The sequence below is a fragment of the Narcine bancroftii genome, chromosome 8 (assembly GCF_036971445.1).
Source record: "Narcine bancroftii isolate sNarBan1 chromosome 8, sNarBan1.hap1, whole genome shotgun sequence".
Classification (NCBI taxonomy): domain Eukaryota; kingdom Metazoa; phylum Chordata; class Chondrichthyes; order Torpediniformes; family Narcinidae; genus Narcine; species Narcine bancroftii.
This window is the reverse complement of record NC_091476.1, coordinates 74267839-74282347: the sequence shown is the minus strand read 5'-3', so window position 1 is coordinate 74282347 and position 14509 is coordinate 74267839. Positions and strand designations below refer to the sequence as shown.

Sequence of the window (14509 nt, the reverse complement as noted above, 5' to 3'; positions counted from 1 at the left end):
TCGTTTCAGGGCACCGTAATGTTTGGGACATTTGGCTCCCCAGGTGTTTGTGAGAACTCAGGTGTGTTTAAATGCTTCGTTGTTGCAGGTAGGAGAGAGCCGGGCTGGCTTCGAAGCTTCTGATCACCTTTGGAGTCTGTAGTTTTCAACACGAGGACCGGAGTTGGGCCAGTGAAAGTCAAAAGGTTGAAACACAAGAATAGAACAGCGAGAGACGTCGCCCAAACCTTAGGACAACCAGAATTTGGGGCATCACCAAAAAGAAAGAGCTCAGTGATCACGAAGGGACTGGTCGGCCAAGGAAGACCCACCCCCCACTGCTGATGGCAGAAAAATTCTCATCATAATGAAGAAGAATCCCCCAAACGTCCCGTCCGACAGATCAGAAACGCTATTCAGGAGGCAGGTGTAGCGACGACCGGCGTCCGCAGAAGACCACATGAACCGAATTACAGGGCCACCCTGCAGGATGCTAACTGCGCGTCCGCCACGCAAACTGGACGGGCTAGGAATTGCGAAAAAGATGAATCTGCATCAAATTTGGGAAGATGTTCATAATAATAAATTCTGATCTAAAAGTAAAAACTCCCCCACAAAAAAATCTTATTTCTTCTGCCAGTGAGTGGGTGTGAACAAAATTGGCATGCATATTTATCTGTGGCCACTAATTTTGTAAATGTGTTCCAAAAAAAGTAAATATATAAAGTATGTGTGGGAGCAGATGGATGGGAGGCAATAAAGATTACGACGAGGATGGGATTCGAACCCACGCGTGCAGAGCACAATGGATTAGCAGTCCATCGCCTTAACCACTCGGCCACCTCGTCACATTGAAAGTAAAGATCGGCTCCGCCTTCTATGAACGTGCGCGCCGCTATTAGTGATGTCAACTTCCCCCAATATAACATTCCAGTCTTTGCAACATTCCCGAGTTCCGGCGGGGATTTTATGAATGAAGCCACCAGCGGGAGCGATAACGTTGAGCCGAATCGTACACATGTTTTTATTGTGAATGAACGTTTAATGAACTGTTAGCAGAGTGGGGGGGGGGGGGGGGGGGGGAGGGTGGGGGTGTTGCCATTTGTATTATTTTTAAATTTAATTCAGGTATATAGCCCTTCCAGTCTACCAAGGTTATTAGTCACAGAGTTGGGGAGGGGGGGTGGGTGGAGATGAAGGAGAAGGCGGGGGAGGGAGGGAGCGGGAGGGGAGGAAGGAGAGGTAGAGAGAAGGGAGAGGGGAGGCAGAGAGAAAGGGAGTGAGGGGAGTGAGGGAGGGAAGGAAGAGAGAAGGGAGTGAGGGAGGGGAGAGTGGATGGAGTAAGAGGGGGTGGAGGAAGGGAGAGGGAGAGGGTCTGGGAAAGAGATGGAGGGAGAAAAAGAGGAGAAAGAGGGGGAGAAAGTGGAGAGGGGTACTGAGAGGGGGGGTAGGGAGAGGCAGGAGGGAAGGTGGAGAGGGTGGAGTGAGTAAGAGAGGGAGGGAGGGATGGAATGAGAGAGGGGAAGGGAGAGAGGTAGAGAGGAAGGAATGAGGGAGGTTTTGTGGGATAAAGGGGAGAGGAAGTGGGGATGGAGGGAGGAAGGAAGGAGTGATGGGGAAGGAGGGACAGGGAGGAAGAGGGAAGGAAGGAGAGAGGGAGGGTTGAAGGGGAGAAGGGATGAGGGAGAGTGCGAGAGGGGAAATGAGTGGGAGAGGGAAGGATGATTGAGGGGAAGGGGATGAGGGAGAAGGAAAGGGGAGATGGGAGAAAGGGATGAGGGAGAAAGGGGATGAGAGGGAGGAATGAGGGAGCAAGGGGGTAGGAAAGTGAGGGGATGAGGGATAGTGAAGGGGAGGAGGGAGGGAGTGTTTGAGGGGGATTAGGAGGAGTGAGGGAGGGCGTGAGAGAGAGGAGGGAGTGAGGGGAGGCATTGGTATGAGGGGGTAGTGAGGGGTAAGGGGATGAGGGAGAGGAGGAGAGGAGAGGGTAGTAAGAGGGGGGGGGAGGAGGGATTGAGGGGCTGTCCTAGACAGTGAGGCGGGGACCTCCACTCCCCGGGTGACGGGCCGGCCGGACGGCGGGACCATGCGGCCTCCGCGCTGCTCCCGGTTCCGGGCCGCGGCCTGCGGTCTGCTGCTGGTGGCTGCGCTGCAGCTGCTATACCTGGCGCTGCTGCCGGGCCTGCAGGCCGGGCCCAGGCCCAGGCGAAGGAAGCCCGACCTCCCGGCCCAGGCCGCGGACAGCCGCCGGGCCCTGAGCCGGTCCCTGGAGCAGGGGGGCCGGCCCGACGACAGCGGCCGCTACCGCCTGTACCCCGATGTCACCCGCTGCCCAGTGGCCGGGCGTTGGGGCCTAGGTGAAGCCCAGTGGGGCCTAGCCCTCGCCACCCACGCCTCGGCCAACAACCTCCACCACCTGCCGGGCCTAGTGCGCCGCTGGCGGGCTCCCATCTCCCTGGCCCTCTTCTCCACGGCGTACGACCTAGCCGAGGCCCTGCAGGCCCTGCACCTCCTCAGCTTGCACTGCCCGGGCGTGCGGGACTTGGTGGTGGTCACCCTGGTCACGCCGGCCCACGTCGCCGCGCCCTCCCGGTGGGCCGAGGGGGCCCGGGACGAGGCCTGGGAACCCGGGCCGGGCCCAGAGGCCGAGCCCGAGCCCGATCCGGCCTGCCGCAGGGCCCTGGGTCCTGTGCACCGCCTCAGCAGCCGCTACGCCAACTATGGCCTGGCCAACGCCTCATACCCGGGCAACCTGCTGCGCAACGCCGCCCGCCGGGCCCTGCCGGCCCGCTACGTGGCCGTCATCGACGTGGACATGCTGCCCAGCGCAGGCCTTTACCGCCGCCTCCTGGGGCTGGTGTCCGGACCAGGCCCGGGCCTCACCGTTTACGTGCTGCCGGCCCTGGAGATGCGCCGCAGCCGCCGGGTGCCAACCGACAAGTCTGAGGTGCAGCGTCTGTACCAGGTGGGCGAGGTGCGGCCCTTCTACGCCGAGCTGTGTCCCCGCTGCCAGGCGCCCACCAACTACAGCCGCTGGATCAACCTGGCGGCCGGTCCCGGCCTCCGAGTGGCCTACACCTTGGCCTGGAGCGACCCCTGGGAGCCCTTCTACCTAGGCCCAGCCTCTGTGCCGGCCTACGACCCGAGGTTCGAGCAGTATGGCTTCAACCGGATCAGTCAGGTGAGGTGGTGGGGAGGCCTGGGCTGGGAAGGGCCTGTTGGGGAAGGCCTGAGGCCTGATGGGGAAGGCCTGTGCTGGGCCTTGGGAGCAGGAACCAGGTGGGCTGGTTAGGGCCTGGACTTGGCAAGGAATATAGGGGGAGGGATAGAGGGAAGAGGAAAAGAATGGGATGGATGAGGGGTATAGAGAAAAGGAGAGAGGAGTAGTGAGGGAGGGAGAGGGGGATAAGGGGGTGGAGAGAGGGAGAGTGGAATAGGCAAGAAGGGGAAGAAAGGGGATGCAGTGAGAGCAAGATAGAGAAGAGGGGAGGGAAATGGAGAGGAGAGGGAGAGAGTGGTAGTGAGGGAGGGAGAGCGAAAGAGGATGGAGAGCAAGATGGAGCGAGGGAGAGAAGAGGGGAGGGATGGAGGGGAGAGGAAGGGATGGAGGGGAGAGGAAGGGATGGAGGGGAGAGGAAGGGATGGAGGGGAGAGGAAGGGAGAGTGGGGTAGTGAGGAAGGGAGAGGGGGATATAGGGGATGGAATGAGAGTTAGATGGAAAGGAAGGGAGAGAAGGAGTGGGGAGGGAGAGGGAAAGGGGTATAGATGGGAAGGGGAGAATGAGGAAGGGAGAGGGAAAGAGGAGAGGGGGATGGAGTGAGAGCAAGATGGAGAGGAGGGGAGGGAAAAGGGGGATGGAGAGTTAAGGTGAGCTGTTGGACTGGGGAGTGCGTGGATCTGCTGCACAGGTTCAAGAGCCGTGATGTAATGTTGCACCTTGGATTGAACCCCCTTGGAATATTTGTGTTTCGTTCCTGCTTTCTCACGACAGGAAGGATGCCTGAAGGGGCGAGGTTGATTGAACCTGTTCTCCTTGGAGCGACAGGTGGGGTGGGGGGGGGGTGGTGACCTGATCGAGGTGTTCAAGATGATGAGGGGCACTGATCGTGCGGTCGGCCAGAGGTTGAAACGGCTATCACGAGAGGGGCACAGTTTTAAGGTACTGGGTGCGGTATACCTTCTTCACACAGGGAGCGGTGGGGGCGTGGAATGTGCTGCTGGTGTCTGGAACAATCAGACCGTTTAAGTGGCAACATTTTCAACTCGAGGCCCCCCGCCAAGGAAGCAGGTGGAGGGAGGCTATGGTGGGACATGCGCAGTCGGACTGGTCGCCGTTGAGGATTATCGAGGACCCCCTCTGTCCGCCATGCAGGATCTTTGACTCACTACCACCAGGAAGGAGGTACTAGGGGCACCAAAATCAGGGCAGCCAGGCTGGGAAATCCGTGGCTTCCCACGTGCTGCGAGAGCACGGCAATACGTTGGGCCCGATCGCTGTCACGGCGCCAGCAATTGAGGACGGGGTTCGAATCCCACGCTGTCTGTGAGAAGTTTGCACGATCTCCCGTGTCTACATGGGGTCCCCCCTACCCATAGAACACCGCAGGACAGAAAACAGGCCATTCGGCCCCTCAGGTCTGTGCCAACCACTGGTCCCACTGTCCCAACCTCTCCCATCCATGTACCTGTCCAAGCAGATGGCAGCTCATTCCACACTCCCACCCCTCTCTGAGTGAAGAACTTTCCCCCTAGTGTTCCCCCTAAACCTTTCCCCCTTCAATTTAAAACAATGCCCCCTCGCATTTATCTCCCCAATTTAAGTGGAAAAAACCCTCCTCGCGTCCAGTCTGTCTCCTTGCTTCATAAGACACGAATCCAGGCAACATCCCGGTGAATCTCCACTCCAAGCAACATCCTGGTAAATCTCCAATCCAGGCAACATCTGGTAAATCTCCAATCCAGGCAACATCCTGGTAAATCTCCTCTGTCCCCTTTTCACAGCTTCCCCATCCTTCCTGTAATGAGGTGACCAGAGCTGAACACAATAGTAGAGGTGCAACGATATGTTAAAGTCCGAAAATCCTGATGTTCGGGGATTGGGTTGGTCCAAATTTTCAGATTTTTCCAGATTCCTGGGAGTTCTTTTAAAATTCAGATTTAGTTCCTGTTGAAGTCGAACTACACTATAATAAGAATTTGGGGGGGGGGATCATGCCCCTGCAAAGAGCGGGACGGATAGCGCAACACTGTTACTGCCCGAGTTAGAGTCCCACGCTGCTTCTTAGGAGTTTCCATGCTCTCCTTGTGTCTCTGTGAGTTTTCCCTGGGAGTATCCGGTTTCCTCCCACTCTTCAAAGCGTACCGGGGTGGGGGGTTGTAGGTTAATGGGGTGTAATTCGGCAGCACGGGCTTGTGGGCCAGAAGGGCTGGTGTGTCTAAATTTAATTTAAAACGTTGTTCCCTCGGGCAGGCCTGTGAGCTGCACGTGGCCGGCTACTCCTTTGCGGTGCTAGACAACGCCTTCCTTATCCACAAGGGCTTCAAGCTGACTGGCGAGTTCCACCCCCGGAAGGATGAGGAGAACCGCCGCAATCGAATCCTCTTCCGTCACTTCAAGCAGGAGCTGAGAGCAAAGTACCCCGAGTCAACGCGCCGGTGCTAGGCTCGGTGGGGGAAGAGAGAGGAGGAGGTGGTGAGGCTCCCGGCCGGGGTAACTGCCTCGCAGAGTCCCCACCAACGCCTCGCCTTCTGGGAAAGGTACTGGGTTCTCCCTTCAGAGAGGAGGGCAGGTTGTGGGGGGTGGCAGCTGGTGTTGCGGGCTCAGACCACAGCCCACCTTCTCTGCAAACTGGGAGAGGGCGTCAAGCAGGCCGATCTGAGAGCACTCCGGAGCAGTTTTGTGGGGGGGGGGGGGGGGAGCGATTTGTGGAAAACTGGAGAATGGCAACATTCAGCCCATCAAGCTGGCACCACCGTTCAATGCACTGTGTGATCTGAACCCCCCCCCCACATTCTGATGTCCATCCATATGAGCCACATCAGTTCCCCTCTTTGTAACCGGCTGCGATAACCTCCTGCAGTAGCTGATGCTCAGTACACAACCCCCATCCTCATCTCAGCCTCTGTGGCCTCGACTGGGTGGGGAGAAACAGAATCATAGAACACTACAGCACAGTGCAAGCCATTTGGCCCTTGATTTTGTGCCAACCCATTAAAAAAATACTCAATTTTCCCTACACCGGCCCTCTATTTTTCTTTCATCCATGTACCTAAGAGTCTCTTAAATGCCCCTAATGTTCCAGCCTCCACCAGCACCCACTGGTGAGACATTCCAGGCCCCCACATCTCTCTGCGTTTAAAAAAACTTCCCCCTGACATCTCCCCTAAACTTCCCTCCCTTCACTTTGTACAAATGTCCTCTGGTGTTTGCTGATCCCCCCCCACTGGGAAACAGACACTGGCCGTCCACCCTGTCTACGCCTCTCACAATCTTGTCAACCTCTATCAAGTCTCCTTTCATCCTTCTACTCCCCAGAGAGAAAAGTCCCAGCTCTGCTAACCTTGCCTCATAAGACACATTCTCCAATCCAGGCAACATACTGGTGAATCTCCTCTGCCCCCTCTCCACAGCATCCACATCCTCCCTGTAATGAGGTGACCAGAACTGGACACAATACTCCAAGTGGGGTCTCACCAGAGATTCGTAGAGTTGCAACATGACCTCATAACTCTTGAACTCAATCCCCCCTCAACTAATGAAGCCCAGCGTTCCATCGGCCTTCTTAACTATCCTATTGACCTGGGCAGCGACCTTGAGGTCTATACGGATTTGGACCCCAAGGTCCCTCTGTTAGTTCACACTTTCAAGTAACCGACTATTAACCCTGTTCTCAGCCTCCTGGTTTGTCCTTCCAAAATACATCACCTCACACTGATGTGGATTGAACTGCATCTGCCACTTCTCCGCCCAACTCTGCATCCTGTCTATATCCTCTTGTAACCTTCAGCTCCATCCACAACCCCTCCAACCTTTGTGTCATCTGCAAACTCACTGGCCCATCCTCCCACCTCTTCATTCAAAAGCACAAAGAGCTGGGGGTCCCAGAACAGATCCCCGTGGCCCCGCCACTAGTCCCTGACCTCCAGGCGGAATCATTTCTATCCACTACTACTCTCTGTGCTTTTGTTTTCTCTCCCCTAGCCGCCCCGCCAGTGTCAAATATGAGACCACGTAGCTTGAGAACACAGAGATGCTGGAGGAACTCAGCCAATCTCATAGTGTCCATAGGAGATTTCGGGCCTGAGGCCTTCCTCACGGTATAAGCAAAAAGCAGTCAGGCGTCTGAATAAAGACTGAAGACTGGGTCCTTTGGCCCTCGTGCTGTGCCGACCTGTAGATTCCTAGCAAAAGAAAATTAAACCCTCCCTACCCCGTAACCTATTTTTCTTCCATCCATGTCCCTGTCTAAGAGTCTCTTAAATGCCCCCAATTTCCAGCCTCCACCACCATACCTGGTAAGGCATTCCCCCTGACATTCCCCCTGAACTTCCCTCCCTCACTTTCTACAGACGTCCTCTGGCTTTTACTGATCCCGCCCTGGGGAGAAAGGCGCCATCCGTCCACCCTGCCCACACCTCTCACAATCTCGTAGACAGAGGGGAAGTGAGAATTTATTTTGGCTCCGGGAAAGGAATCTCAGGGAAGAGGGAGAGAGACAGAGCTGGGGGGGGGGGGGGGGGGGGGAGGTTAATTAAAGCTAGAGAAGTCAAAGTTAATGCCGTCCGGTTTGTGGAGGAACATCTTCCATCTGGGAACCGTTCAACCATTAACATTGACTTATTCAGCTTCCCTTGAACCCCACTCCCCCTTCTTCCCCTGTTGTTTTTCCCTCTGTCTCTCTCTTTTCCTTCTCGGCCCTTTTAGATAGGGTAAAAGTCCAAATGTAAAGGCGTAGAACCTCCACCAAAATGCATGTACCTCTCAATGTGTGGTGGCCACCTCTGAGTCACATGATCCAACCTCTCTCGGAGCACGATAATCGGCAGAGCGCAACCCTTGGCCAATCGATCTGAACGCAGCTGTTTAGGAGCGGGCTTAGGAATCCATCAGCCATGACCCACCTCCCGCTCCCTTACAGCCGCGTCCCATGGGGAGTGGAGGCCGGTGGGGGCCACCGGGATGGGCGGCTGACGAGGGACATCCGGGGAGGGCGGGCAGTGCGGGCTGTGACAGCCCCAACTGGGCTCTTCGGTCTTCAGTGCCGCTCTCTGCAGCCTCAAAACGTGGTAGAGCAATGGTGGTTTTCCCCACCCATAATTCCCCTCCCCACCCCCCCCCCCCCCATGCTGCTGGAACCTCCCTGGGAAACAGCAATTCCAGCTGCATGGGTAGGGAAGATGGCCATTGCTACACCGTGTGTTTCTGACGGGTGGCGCCAGTCACCTCCCCACCTCCATTAGGCACTATGAAGTGCCTCTGGATGTGAAGGGAAGGCTGAAGCAGTCTTTTAGGGCTACTGGCCTTCCTGTTCTTTGCTTGTACCTTGAAGGCTGGAAGGTCGGTGATAGATCTTAACCTCCCATGGACACTGTGAGACCGGCTGAGCTCCTCCAGCATTTCCGTGTGTTTTACTACAATCACAGCACCTACAGGCATTCGTGTTTCACTCAGAATCTTGCGTTTCCACATCAGGTCCTGCGTTTGGCTGAGTATTTGACTGAAGATGCATGTTCTGCGAGTCCTGTGCGTTAATGACTGTGTGCTGTAGGCTGCCAGTATTTGGACCATAGTCTCGGCGAGTTCACCCCAATTCTGCTGGTGAAGCAGAAGAATGAGATGTTTTGTGTACATTGTAAGACTTGAATGAAATAAATTAACTTATGGATTACATTTGTGCAAATAAAGTTCATAGACAGTGCAATATTACACAAAATTTGTTTTTTTTTGTCTGAACCACCTTATAGGTCGGAGGTTCAACCCTGCCACCGGTCACCGAGCGCCTGTAGATTCACAGCTCGAGCTCGGTCCAAACCATGGGCAGCCCAAGGTCCAGATCCGAACTTCTGACACGATCAGGAATCCTGTCGCGTCCCAGTTAACACAGGATCCCAATCCCAGACCCAGCTGCTGGTGCCGTAACAGCATCACCTTGACCCACCAGTGTTGCTACAGCATCTCGTGTTTCATTCAAACGTTTTACATTCATTACTGCACTAAGATGGATTTAGCACCAGTGTGACACCTTGTCGTTCCTCCCTCGTCATTTGAGGCCTCCCCTCGGTCTCAGCCCGATAATGGAAGGCCTCTAGACCAGCCAATATCCAACTTTTTACGGCAGATGCAGCTGGGACATCCAGGTGGCCAGAGAAAGATGCCCTGTCACTTGAACATGCCGGCTGAAGGAGTGCCATGTCAGAGTGAATGCCAGTTCCTGTGGACTGCAGCTGTAGTCCCACTGGTGTTTTCAGGTGCAACAGGATTCTCAGAGCCGGAGATTATACCTACAGGAGGGGGGGTTAGGCAAGATCTCCTGGCCAGGTTTTCCACTTTCAGGTAGCCACCCAACAGCCACTTGGGGAGTATTTTGGCCACCTGAAAGTTTTTTTCACACCAGCTGTGTCCCTGCTGCACATTTCTTTTCTGGAACATTTCAAAAACCATTGAACAGGTTGATTTGCACCTCTCGTTCCAATGAGGGGGTTGTCACCAATGGGACGTGCTGCTGCCAAATGTATCAACATCTGTTCAAATCTCCAGGATCCCAAATTCAAGCAATGAAGTTGTATTTGAATCAAACAGCCCAGAATGAAGAGCAGGCCAGTTCTGCTTACTGCTGGGTTGGTTCTCCCAAAGCATCTCCCTCCCCTTGCCTAACAAGTCTTGAGTGGATTGGTAAGGCTGGGGGATGGGTTAGTACAGAACTGTTACCGGAATGACCTGATTAAACTCTAATTTAGGACCATACTGCATTTTATTTAAATTTTTAAACTTTGTACTCTTAATGCAGGTTCATTAATTAGGCAGTGTTCCTCAGGCAACCAGAAAATTAGCATATCCAGCATCTGCAGTCCCCATAGATGCCAAACACAAGGGATTCTCAACCTTTTCTTGCCTATGATCCCCATTGCCCCCCCCCCCCCCACTTCCTTATGAGGCAGTTAAGTTTTGGTTTCTTCTGTACTTCTACTGACTAAAATTAGTATTTGTTATGCAGGGTGAATAAAAGGGGCATTTACTTAGAAAAAAGTCGAGAACCACTGGAAGGGGAAGGCACAGGTGAAAGCAGATTTAAAACGTTTAAAACTTAAATCCAGTTTTGAAGATGCAGCCAAGACTGATCATGACAGGTGTGAGGCTCAGAAGTTTTCTGTAATAATTGTTCACATCTTCACCAACACTTTCCCTGCAGATATTTATCACTCGATTCTTACTAATGCTTCTTTCTACACAGTAGCAACACTTTTTAAAAGCAACAATTCACTCTTTTATGAAATAAATTCAGTTTATTTGAATTACAACCACAGTGAAAACATTCGGCCACAGGAACAGAATCGATGGGAGCAGCCAACAGTAAACTTTCCGTCTCACCTGTGGAGGGGGGACAATAACATGATTAATTGTTAAAGATCCAAAAACACAAGGCCATGCAGCATCCACAGGAGGTAAAGCATGAGGCATTATATTTTTAAATTTAGAGATACAGCATGGTTACAGGCCCTTCCACGAGCCCGTGCCACCCAAATGCACCAATTAACCTACAACCCCCTTTGTTTTTGTTGAGGTATGAGGAAACCCACGCAGAACTCCCAATAGAAGTAAAAAGCAGGTGACGTCTGAATATCAAGGCAAGGCAGTGGTTCTCAACCCTTTTCTTTCCACTCACACACCACTTTAACCCCCTATGACACAGGTGCTCTGTGATTAGTAAGGGATTGCTCAAGGTGGGATGTGAGTGAAAGAAAAAAGTTGAAAACTGCTGTTTTATTGTCCCTCATTGACTCATTATGTGCACCATTTCATTGCTCCAAAGGATGGGCCAATGACAATTTTTCTCAATCAAAATATTTCAGTAACGATTAGGTCTGGAACAGTTCCCTTCCCACTCACATCCCACCTTAAACAATCTCTTACTAATCACAGAGCACTGATGGCACTGGGATTACTTAAAATGGGATGTGAGTGGAAAGAAACCACTGGAAGGGGAAGGCAAGAGCAGGGAAGGAGCACAGGTAAGAATTGACCAGGAAGGGGGAAGCTATCTGAATGCAGAGCTGGAGGAGGAGATAGGGATGGAGAGGGGCAAGATTCAGGCTCCAATTACACAGGAGAAACAGCAACATCAGCCTTGAACCTATTTACACCTACAGGAGATTTAACCACCAAGTCCTGTAAAGCCAGTTTTGTCATACGAGATTAAGCAGATGACCGGATCCAATTTAAAACATGAGGCAGTGGTGTGTGCTGCTGTGAAAACATGGATTCGGCCAACTCAATACTCAGCTGGAAAGATGAATGCATTTGGCTCTCGTAACTGAGGCGTAGAACCAAGTGCATCAGAGGCAGCAAATCCATCAGTTGATGGGTCAGCCTAGAGCAATATAAACACCTTGTTCACAACCCTAGCCCCACACTAACTAACAGGCCGCACTCCCGATCTTTATCGAGCGCTCACCACTCAGGATGCACAACACTTCAAGGGTTGGCTTTTCTTTCAACAAAGTACCAATTTTCTATTTACATCTCACTGCAAGAACATGCAGGTCAGAGATCAGATAGATGACAAATCCAGCATTTTAGCTACAGTTAAAACCCCTGGATCTGGAATTCAAGCAGCTGGTTAAAAAAAAGCAAGGAACAAAACTAACATAAAAACCACACACATTTACATTGAGAAAGTAAATGTTCTTTGAAATAGCATGTAAACCTTTGGTGAAAATGGGAGCAAATATCCAGCCAGCGGAGGCCTTGGTTAGGCATTGCTTGTCGCAGCTGTAAGTCGTGTGAAACAGTGAGTGTGTCAATGCCACTCACCGTTGGGGCGACTCAGTTAAAGTGTCTCCTTATCCCTGCTCAGTAAGGGTTGCCCCGGTCAGAGGCCTTATCTGTAAACTTGGGGGGGGGTAGTTCATTATCTAATGTTATTGTTCATCTTTCGGGCGGCTCTGTGGAGGGAGAGGAACCTGCAGATGCAGTGACGGTTAAACATTTTTATAGAATGTGACTGAAAATAAAGTCAAACCCTTTAAGGTTTATATATTTATGTAAGTGTAGTATTTTTGTCTTTAAACTGTTTATTCTGAATGCAGGTGTATTAGGCATTGTACAGCAAGTCTCAAGCAACTGGAAAGTACACTTATCCAGCATCTACCAATCCCCAGAACTGCCAGATACCAGAGGTTTTCACTGTACAAACATTACAATTTCCACATTGGTGAATACCTGGCCCATGCCCATTAGCCAACTCAATATCTGTGCTCATTAGAACAGGAATCTTGACTGCAGTTGGCGCTGGTAAAGGAGGTGAAGAACTGGGTTGCATCAGAACTATCAATCCTTCAGTTGGTTAAGTCAGACTGGGGCGATATTATGTCATCACATGCAATCACCTCATTCACCACCCAACACTGCCTCGAAACTCACTGCTACGCCTAGTGACAAAAAGTGAAGAAGTGCAGTTGTGGAACAGAAAATAGGTAATCAGGATCTCTACAAAACAAAACAGACCCCCCCCCCCCCCCTTGTCAGTTTGATCAATTCTCTCTCTCTCTATGCATTTCCAAATTTTACTCCAAGGACCAGCAGTTATGAATACAAATTGTGAAATTTAAAATGTATTATAAAAATAAGCTTACCTCATCCAACATCCCACTCTGGTGGAACAGGCAACCTGTTTAAAAAAAAAGTTAATATGCCATCACTTTAGATCGAAACACCAGCCAATCATAAGACCCAAGCTGCTGCCTCCAGTCCCATCAGACTGTTCGACAGGAACTCTCTTTCCTCCTTCTATGCTGCAGGCACCAGAGGGTTCTCCTTTGCAGGTTCTGGCACCCAGCAGCACATAGGACACAGCATCTCATCCTCAGGACCGCAGCAGCCTGAGCGACCAATAACTAAGAACTTGTACAGACGTGGAACTGTGCGGGGAAACGCTGAAGGATCTCTGCAAAGCAAAACATAATTTACCTCCTTTGTTGGTTTGCAAAGGGTTTTAACAAATACTTTTTGTCTTTATGGACAGTATCTTTCTGGATTTCCACATTTTAATCCAAGGTCTAGCAGTGATGAATGAGCATTACGAACAATCTAAAGTCTGGATTCAGATTTTAGATTGAGACATACTGCACTGTAACAGGCTCTTTTGGTTCACAAACTTATGACGGCCAATTGGTCTAAAAGCTCCAGTGCACAGGAGGAAAGACACAGGGAGAGGTACAAATTCCTTAGATATATAGCTCACCTCATCCTACTTCGAACTGTGACAGATAACCTGTAAAAATGCCATCACTTTAGATCGAAACATCCAGTCTCAGAAGGCCTGAGCTGCTGCCTCCAGTCCCATCAGGAACTTTCTCTCCTCCAACCATCCTGCTGGCACCAGAGGGTTCACCTTTTCAGGTTCTGGCCCCTAATAGCACATAAGACGCAGCAACTCATCCTCAGGACTGTAGGTCATGACAACAATTGGGATTATTTCCCCATGAGGAAGCCTGCACTAAGGATTTACGAAGACCAGGTCTAGGCCCCCGCCGCCTAGGCTAGCAAGTCTGACCCAAGGTAGAGCAATCCCATCAGTTGAGCTGACTAGATCGGCCCTTCTTGTCCACCCTTCCATTCCAGATGTCAGTCATCTGCTGTAACAGCCTACATGCACCAATGAGTGTTCCCAATTTGTATCAAGTACTCACCTCTCAGGATGTGAACTTCAGGACAATGCTACACTTCTGCCAGTGCAGCCGTCTTTCGTAAAAGCACCAATGTTCATCTCACTGCAAGAACATGCAGGCTTGAGATCAGTCAGGATGACAAATATGGCAATTTTCACAAATTATGCTTTTTAAAGCTATTACAACTTCCACATGAGCCCATGTCCATGAGCTTGATATCTGTGCTCATTAGAAATTTGTAGGAATCTTAACTAGTTAGCTCTGGAGGTGAAGAACTGGGTGCATCAGATCTATCAATCCTTCAGTTGAAAAAGTCAGACTGGGGCGATATTATGTCGTCATATGCAATCACCGTCCAACATGTTGACCCTGCACTCACTACCAGAATTTTCTCTCTTCAGCAGCTCACAAAGGAGTTGATGCAACACCTCTTTTATGGACAGTGCCTTTCAGTATTTCAGAGTCCCAGGAGTTATGAATGAAGCTTGGCTACAGTAAAACCCCCGACATCAAGCAACTGACTAAAAAACTTTTTTAAAAATCGGGAAGTTTAAAATTGTAAATGTTCTCTGAAGCAATACAGCTCTATCTGTAAACTTGGGGGGGGGAAGATTTAATCATGATGGTAGCGTTAGTGTAGCT

The 14509-nt window shown here is 51.5% G+C and overlaps 1 protein-coding gene, 1 long non-coding RNA gene and 3 other non-coding genes across 13 annotated transcripts in view; 1 reads left to right on the top strand and 4 right to left on the bottom strand.

Annotated features, from left to right (window-relative positions):
* Positions 1 to 745: 745 nt before the first annotated feature.
* On the bottom strand, positions 746 to 827 carry trnas-gcu (transfer RNA serine (anticodon GCU)). Its single transcript has one exon. It is a non-coding gene; the product is annotated as a tRNA-Ser (tRNA).
* A 1168-nt stretch (positions 828 to 1995) lies between these two features.
* On the top strand, positions 1996 to 8901 carry b4gat1 (beta-1,4-glucuronyltransferase 1). Of its 3 annotated transcripts, none has more exons than XM_069894137.1 (3): positions 1996 to 3160; positions 4171 to 4382; positions 5451 to 5576. In XM_069894137.1, the coding sequence occupies exons 1-3, from the start codon at positions 2066 to 2068 to the stop codon at positions 5491 to 5493; spliced, it is 1350 nt and encodes a 449-aa protein (XP_069750238.1). In that variant the 5' UTR covers positions 1996 to 2065; the 3' UTR covers positions 5494 to 5576. The 3 variants fall into 3 exon arrangements, 2 of the variants coding, with proteins under 2 accessions (XP_069750238.1, XP_069750239.1); XR_011343192.1 differs by lacking the exon at positions 4171 to 4382 and adding an exon at positions 8673 to 8901 and having other exon boundaries at positions 2002 to 3160; positions 5451 to 5737; XM_069894138.1 differs by lacking the exon at positions 4171 to 4382 and having other exon boundaries at positions 2002 to 3160; positions 5451 to 8901.
* A 1562-nt stretch (positions 8902 to 10463) lies between these two features.
* LOC138740887 (uncharacterized) overlaps positions 10464 to 14509 on the bottom strand; it is a 257137-nt gene continuing 253091 nt past the window's right edge. For 6 of the 7 annotated variants that reach the window (XR_011343195.1, XR_011343196.1, XR_011343193.1 and 3 more), the window contains 3 exons: positions 13889 to 13969; positions 12833 to 12867; positions 10464 to 10568 (listed from right to left, as the gene is read on the bottom strand). This is a non-coding gene — a long non-coding RNA (uncharacterized lncRNA). Of the gene's footprint in view, positions 10569 to 12832; positions 12868 to 13440; positions 13471 to 13888; positions 13970 to 14509 lie in introns of all 7 variants that reach the window. The other variant, XR_011343199.1, reaches the window with a different exon arrangement.
* On the bottom strand, positions 12948 to 13068 carry LOC138742193 (small nucleolar RNA SNORD22). The gene has a single exon (XR_011343981.1). It is a non-coding gene; the product is annotated as a small nucleolar RNA SNORD22 (small nucleolar RNA).
* LOC138742194 (small nucleolar RNA SNORD22) lies at positions 13524 to 13645 on the bottom strand. Its single transcript, XR_011343983.1, has one exon. It is a non-coding gene; the product is annotated as a small nucleolar RNA SNORD22 (small nucleolar RNA).

Coding starts and splice junctions, on each gene's coding strand:
- b4gat1 (XM_069894137.1), top strand. CDS start 2,066: ATGCGGCCTCCGCGCTGCTCCCGGTTCCGGGCCGCGGCCTGCGGTCTG. Junction 3,161..4,170: donor GCTTCAACCGGATCAGTCAG/GTGAGGTGGTGG, acceptor TTCTTCACACAG/GGAGCGGTGGGGGCGTGGAA. Junction 4,383..5,450: donor TCACTACCACCAGGAAGGAG/GTACTAGGGGCA, acceptor TCCCTCGGGCAG/GCCTGTGAGCTGCACGTGGC.